General features: G+C 35.5%; 1 protein-coding gene across 1 annotated transcript in view; it reads left to right on the top strand.

Moving 5' to 3' along the window:
* The window catches only part of SCYL2 (SCY1 like pseudokinase 2), a 56,206-nt gene extending 49,611 nt beyond the window's left edge, over positions 1-6,595 (top strand). The window contains exons 15-18 of the mRNA XM_070410894.1: positions 495-561; positions 704-796; positions 1,790-1,909; positions 3,173-6,595. Of these exons, the coding sequence (XP_070266995.1) occupies positions 495-561; positions 704-796; positions 1,790-1,909; positions 3,173-3,817 (925 nt within the window). The 3' untranslated portion in view covers positions 3,818-6,595. The remainder of the gene's footprint in view (positions 1-494; positions 562-703; positions 797-1,789; positions 1,910-3,172) is intronic.
* The last annotated feature ends 1,429 nt before the right edge of the window (positions 6,596-8,024 follow it).

An 8,024-nucleotide genomic window follows, 5' to 3' on the forward strand; every position in this document is an offset into this window, starting at 1 on the left:
CATGAGGTACATGCCCTTGACCGGAATCGAACCCGGGACCCTTGAGTTCATAGGCCGACGCTCTATCCACTGAGCCAAACCGGTCAGGGCTAAATCCTATCTTTTTTTCAAGGTCCACATGACAGTGATTATAGCATTTATTGTTAGAGTTACAGACTTTTCCTCATATTATATCTTATCTCTCAGTGTATAAACTGATGGTAAGAACCATGCTTGCCTGGTTTTAATGCATCCTGAGTAAATTTTGCAGTAAATCCCAAATGTTGAGTTAAAAAAAAAAGACTTGTATACAAATGTTCATTGGGGGGGTGGGATGGGGCAAGCAGACATTACTACTAGTAAATAGTGAAAAATATTTATGACTCTTCTTAAAGAATGAAGTTGCATTTTGTTCAGGTTCTAATAAACATGTGGATGAATTAATTTTAGCATGCGTATTTAAAAAACATGCATTTCTTTTTATTGCTTTGTCATAATTATCAATTTTCCTGCAGATCTTTGGATATAGGAAATCAAAGGAATATTTCTGAAGAGGCAAAAGTTACAAATGTTGGATCTCAGGTATGAAGATATTTAGATTATTTAAGTTTTTGTAAAAAGTGCTTCACAGTATGCTTCCTTTGGGGGCTTTTGATCTTTAAAAAGTAAAATCACAATATGTTTTTACGTCATTCAAGCAGTTGACTTTTTTCTATTTCATCAGATTGACAAAGTTTTTAACAACATTGGAGCAGACCTTCTGACTGGTGGTGAATCAGAAAATAAAGAGGATGTGTTACAGAATAAACATAAAAGAGTAAGTTTCTTTACTACTGTTCTTTTTATCATATATATACACACACACAAATATATACACACACACACACACATTAGAGCTTCCTGTAAACCACAGACTTTTGTTGGGAAATAATGTTTAGCATCTTAACAAGAAACGTTATTTATTTATTTTTATGAAATTTAAAAGTTATCAGTGGAACATGAGCTGACCCATGTTGAAAATAAACATGCTTATGATTTTTAGTTGCTTTATTACAGCCTCCCACAGGGTAACATTTCTAGATTGCCTAACTCCTTTGTTTTTTCTGCTGTACTTGGCCCATTGGTAAATTCTATATCTTTTTTCTGCTTCTGATTTTGAATAATAAACTATAAAATTATACTTTGCAGTTGAAATATTGGTTAGCATCCAATATAAAATACTACTTCAATTTTGAATTTCTGCTGAGGGCAGTTTTCCTTTTTTCATTCAACAAATGAGAATACCTTTGTGTTTAAAACCATTGTGGCTTTTCAAAATTGTAAGAGAACATATTGTGAGTTTATAGTTTAGCAAGGTTGGTAAAAGAAACAGACAAATGTTAAATTTGATGCAGGCATTGTGAAAGAAGCTGTTCACTTCTTCCTTTGCTTTTTTATGAATATTTTTGGAGTGAAATAGACTAAAGTTGAACAAAATCTCCTAATTTTGTAAAATGAAATCACCTAATCATATTCTCATTGTCTGTAAAATATGATTTATTGAATGTTCTTAAAATAATAATTGTTTTCGTACTAGAAATATTTTAGCACTGATTCTGTAACTTTCTGCCTAAAAATTATTTTTTGCAGTTTGTTTAAAGTTAATTCGAAATGTAACTTACCTGTAGCAATCACCAATACATGAGTAGTTTGTAAACTATTTGGTATTGTCAAACATACCAAGACGTACTTTACAAAAAAAGAAATCTTCTGTTTTATAAATGGAATTATGAAGTTGCCAGTTAATTTTTTTGTTTTGTTTTGTTTTAAGGCATCACTTACACTTGAAGAAAAACAAAAATTAGCAAAAGAACAGGAGCAAGCACAGAAGTTGAAAAGTCAGCAGCCTCTTAAACCCCAAGTACATACACCTATTGCTCCAGTGAAACAGGTCAGAGTTCATTTGTTTTTTTTTTAAGCATACACTACTCTTAAGGAGTAAGGTAATAGAGAATTTAATCTGCTTATTGAGGTTTGTATAAAAATGTATTGTAAAGAATACTTTATTTAATATGCAGTTTCTGAGAAGTATGGGCATAAAGGATTTTCCAACATCTCCTCAATAGCCTGCCTGGTGGATAATGTTTTGTGATAGTGCTTGTTACCAATAAAGAGGAAGCTAGATGAATAGGAGGTTATTTTTTAAAAAATATTAGGTCTTATGGTACTAATTCAACACTATTCACTTTGAAATGATCAGTAATATAATATGCATTTATGTATTTTTGACTAAAAAATAATTTTCAAATTTTGGTGTTTCAATTGTAGTTGGGCTTGTAACTTGGTTTAGGAATACTTTTTTTGTATTTCCTGACCAGGAATTATTTCCTACTATTTTCTAGGCAGTGTTATATAGGCGCTGGTACTGTGGCAGTGATTAAAGTCCCTGCTTGTAGAGAGTGTACATTCCTTACTGGTTTCAGAAATAACTTTTTCTTCAACGGTTTCTTTAAATTATTTTTTGTTATCTTTTAATCTCTAAAATTCTGGAAAACATTTTTGTGTGTCAACATGCAAAATCCAGAATATTTTTTTTTTTTAAAATACATGTTTATTGATTTCAGAGAGGAAGGGAGACGAAGAGAGAGATAGAAACATCAGTGGTTAGAGAGAATCAGTGATTGGCTGCCTCCTGCACTGTCCACAGTGGGGACCAAGTCCGCAACCCAGGCATGTGCCCTTGACCTGAATCGAACCTGGGACCCTTCAGTCTGCAGGCTGACGCTCTTTCCACTGAGCCAAACTGGCTAGGGCTAGAATATTTTTAAATCACTTATGTAATAACAAAGAAAACAAATTTTCACAAAATTTTGATAGTGTTCACAATATAAAAATAATAAAGTCCCATTTTTGTTATAAAGATTTACTAATGAGAAGAATACAGTTCTCTTTTGGACAAGGTGGGGAAGACAACAATTCATTTGAGTTCAAAATTAGTGTTACCTATCAGCAAGTTGACTACAAATGTTCATCTGTGAAAAAACAAAAATATGTATTGATAGGTTGGATTTGGTCTGTGGCATGGTTTGCTAACTTGGTGTAGACTGTTGAGCTTAATTTTAACTTGTCCTTTATAATATAATCTATCAAATGATTATTAACTTAAAGTAATTTGTAATTCTTGGAGACGAAGTAATTCCCTCATATTTTTCAGACTAAGGACTTGACAGACACATTGATGGATAATATGTCATCTTTGACCAGCCTGTCTGTTACTGCCACTAAAAGTTCTGCTTCAAGTACCTTCACTTCTGTTCCTTCCATGGGCCTTGGCATGATGTTTTCTACACCAATTGATAATACAAAGAGAAATTTGACAAATGGCCTAAATGCTAACATGGGCTTTCAGACCTCAGGATTCAACATGCCAGTTAATACAAACCAGAACTTCTTCAGTAGTCCAAGCACACCTGGAGTGACCACGATGACAATGGGAACACCTTCCACTTTGCCAAACTTCAATGCTGTGGGGGTTCCTCCTGCTGGTGCAAAGCAGACTCAACAAAGACCCCCAGATATGTCTGCTCTTAATAATCTCTTTGGCCCTCAGAAACCCAAAGTTAGCATGAACCAGTTATCACAACAGAAACCAAATCAGTGGCTTAATCAGTTTGCACCTCCTCAAGGGTCTCCAGGAATGGGCAGTTCAGTAATGGGAACACAAATGAACGTGATGGGACAATCTGCCTTTGGTATGCAAGCCAATCCTTTCTTTAACCCACAGAACTTTGCACAGCCACCAACTACTATGACCAGTAGCAGTTCAGCTAGCAATGATTTAAAAGATCTATTTGGGTGAGGTGTATTGCTCCTATTTTTAAAGGATTCAATTTAATCATGTGTGAACTGATTTACATCTTTATATAATTGGCTTTGAGACGCTATTTCTATGGGAAAACGAATGGTTCTAAGATAGAAAACACCTGTTTCTATGCCAGCATAGTAGTTGTTTGGACTCCTCTGACAGAGTTTTTTAAAGCATTGAGGAATTTTTTCCCTCTTACCATATTCTCTCCGGGTCTTTAAAAGACCCAACCTGTACCAATCTCAAAGAGAAGATACCTGAGTACCTTGAATAGCAACATTTTTTAATCAAATGTTTATTTTGCTTGTAAATCTTGTTGTTTAAAAAAATTGAGTTGATGGTAATTGCAAGTTTTACCTATTAAATACTACATGGTACATAGTCTGCCTTCACAAGTCATTAGTCTTCATTTTAATATGTGAAAAATCTTGATGCTGTGTTGAATTGTTTGCATTTAGTATGACTGAGTGAGAAAATAATAAGCATAGAGAAAAAGATCATTACTTTTTCCAATCTTATTTACTTCTCAGATGAACTAATGTTTAGTACAAAAGACTGAGCAAATACTGCAAAATTTAACTTAACATTGATTTCATTGGTTCAGACTAAAGGCATTATTAACCATCTCAAATGCAAATTAATCATTGTAAATTATATTTTAGCATGGTCTGCCTCAAATAGTAATGTATTTTTCTGTATTTCGTTGGATATATTTAGAATCACTTTTTCCTATGGTGTCCAGACAGGAGAGGTATGTACTGATTTGTACATATATTTGACAAAGCTCCCTGATGTGATTTCCCTGAATACTGCCTTTATATTTCACTTGAATTCAAAATTCTGAGGTTGCAGTATATATGAATTGCATTTTCAAAAGGAGATTTGTAAGAATTAAACTATATTTAATGAGTAAACATTTGAGATTTCTGCTGTATTGTTTCAACTGTAATAAACTTTACTTCTATAAAAATGAGCAGTTGTATCTTCTGGCTACCAAGAGATTGATTTTGAGTTTACCATGATAAAGTGTGACCTCATCAATTACTACAACTGAAGTTTACTTCTTTTCTAGGAATTTCAGAAACCTTTTGTTTGAATGTTATAAATAGATATTTTTAGAAGGAAAGCATAAATTCTTCTAACAGGAAACATACTTTATTTTTCAAAGCCTTTCTCTGATATTTTTCTTTGATTATTCATTCAATCGCAGATGGAGCCTTATGTTATAAATGTGATTTTTATTTTGTTAAATTATATGATGCCATTATATCATCACTTTAAAATCATCTTTCAGAGAAATATACATGTATTATAGTTGCTGCCATAGAGTTTGTGGTTTTTTAAATATGAGACCAGCAATTCTTTAAAATAAATCATATGCCATTTAGTGTGCTGATACTGTTTTCATTGAAATACATATGTATACACACACTAAATATATCCTTAACCAGACAGTACTTGATTATAAAGTGATGGTAATATTGATAGCGGCATTCAGTAAGAGCATAATTTAAAAAATAAAAAGTCAGCACCTGGCCAGTGTTGCTCAGTGGTTGGGCATCTATCCATGAACCTGGAGGTCACCTTTTGATTCTCAGTCGGGGCACATGCCTGGGTTGTGGGCACAGTCCCCAGTAGGGGGCGTGCAGGAGGCAGCCAATCAACGATTGATTGTCTCTCATCATTGATGTTTCTATCCCTCTGTCCCTCTCCCTCCTTCTCTCTGAAATCAATAAAAACATATTAAGAAAATAAAAAGTCAGCTTTATATTGGGGTTCTGTATGAGCTGTATTTTGTTACATGGTTTTGGAAAAAGGACTCGAATGCTGAAGAAACAGTCAAGGAATAAAAAGCACTAGGAAGATCAAGTGTTTTGTCTAATACATTCACCTTGACCAGATTATGTCTTGTTTGTAACACAATATTTCCCTTGAGAAAAGTTTACATATGGAATAAAATTGCTTAATGTTAGAGTTTTTCTTTGTAACAATTTAGTAGTCACTGTTTATTAGGAAATTGCTTTTTATTTTGTAAAATACCTTGATGTCAGTGTGTTGAACTTTTAGTTAGAAGTAAAGCTTAATGTAATAACATATACTTTGAACTTAAAAGTATGAAATAGATTATTTGAAAAAAATGTAATTCTCACATTTTGAAATTTGCTCATTTATTGAGGTAATGGTGCTACATCTGCAGAAAAAATTTCCCTACACTTTATTTTCTTGAAGGTATTTTATTTAAATCATTTCCATCAATTGAACTGTTACCATTGCCTTTTTCTGTTGAAAAATTGCCTCTGAAAAATTTCTATATTTAGACTTTTATTTGTGTGAACAGAATTTTCAAAGTACTAGATCACCTTAAAATTATTTCAGATATTGACAGCATTTAAGTTTCTCGTGCTTAGAGTAGAAAATTGGTAAGTTAAAAAACACCTGTAGACAAAAATTACAAGGAAGATTCCCTTTTGTTTGAATTGGCTCTTCCAATGCTGAAGTGTGTGATATCTGTAGATGATGTACAAAGGAAATGGAAATAGATGATGTACTTGGTTGGGTTTGATTTGTTTGTTTTTGTTTTTATTTTGGAATGCTTATAACCCTTCTTTTCACCTGAATAAGTTAAGGGGAAGTAGTTTTTTGTTATGTTGTCTTTTTAACCTGTAAAATACCTCACATGATTGCTTTTACATATTAAAGGAAAAGATATATGTGAAGGCACCTGAGAGCAAACACAGAGTATGCACCAAATAAATGTTAGCTTTGATAAAACTTTCCATATAAGTGGTGATTTCATGCTTCGTGATTTACTGGTCTTGAAATAATTTTAGAACAAAACAGATCAATAAGAATTCAAACTACTACATAGAAATTTAAAAGATTACATCAGTGGCTTTCAAACTAACTGTGACATTCACTAAGAAATATCTTATAATGCAAACCAGTATATAAAATATACTGGCCGGTGTTGCTCAGTGATTGAGCATCAACCTATGAACCAGGAGGTCACGGTTCAATTCCTGGTCAGGGCACATGCCTGGGTTGTGGGCTCAATCCCCAGTGAGGGGTGTGCAGGAGGCAGCCAATCAATGATTCTCTCTCATCATTGATGAGGTGGCGCTGCCAAGCAGTAGCAACCAGAAGACACTTGGCCCTAGGCTCCTCCCCATTTCCATTCATAGGAGCCCTGTGGTCCCAGCAGAGGAGCTCCAGCTAATTGCATCTCAGGGGACACCTGCCGCCAAGGTGCAGCTCCTCCCCATAGGCTACTTCCATGGCAACATGGCCATCCCTCAGGCAGCTGTCCTCTGTGGGCCATTCCCTCTACAAGTTCCTTCAGCACTGGCAGGCTGTGTTCCTGTGAGGCCACCCCTAGCACCCAGCCTGGGGCTTGGTGAGGAGCCTCTCCTAGTCTTCAGTTCCTTCATTTTTTTCACTTTTGGCTTAGAGATAGAGCTGGGGTTTTTGTTTGTTTTTGCAACTGTTCTGGACTCCTTAGAGTCCTCTTCTATACGTGGAAATCAAACGGAAACGCCTGGTTTCCTCTGGGCAGGATGCAAAGGTGATTTCTTTCCCGAGTCCTTGTCCAGATGGATTCGAAGAATGAAGCCACGGACAAAAGGTGGTATAGGAAAAGGTGGAAATTTATTGGGAAACAAGCACAGATTCCCAGATGGGGAGGAGGTTCCAAAGGGGTAGCCCACTAAGCCCCTTTTTCCTAAGGTTTACAAAGGCTGCAGTTCTTTGTGTCCTGATATTCTCCTCTGATTGGTCACTATAATAGCTTCAAAGTTCAAACCCCATGAGGGCCCCTTGCTGGTTGGGCTTAGTGGATAGAGCGTGGGCCTGTGGACTGAAGGGTCCTGGGTTAGATTCCAGTCAAGGGCACATGCCTGGGTTGTAAGCTCAATTCCTAGTAGGGGACATGCAGGAGGCAGCCGATCAATGATTCTCATTGATGTTTCTAACTCTCTCTCCCTCTCCCTTCCTCTCTGAAGTCAATAAAAATATATATTTAAAAAAATAACCCATGTGGGGCCCCTTCTTTTTCTCCTCCTCCTGTGGTAGAATTCTCCATTCCATGTGAAAATCTGTTTTCCTCTTTCCCCCTGTGGCTTTCCCCTTATCTCCTGTGAATGGGTGTCTTCCTTTCCCCTTAGACTGGCCCCTTTAGTTCTTTGTGAATGTGTGCCTTTTGCCA

The sequence above is a fragment of the Myotis yumanensis genome, unplaced genomic scaffold, assembly GCF_028538775.1.
Source record: "Myotis yumanensis isolate MYYU_CA2020_CCGP unplaced genomic scaffold, mMyoYum1.0.hap1 SCAF_3, whole genome shotgun sequence".
Taxonomy (NCBI): Eukaryota; Metazoa; Chordata; class Mammalia; order Chiroptera; family Vespertilionidae; genus Myotis; species Myotis yumanensis.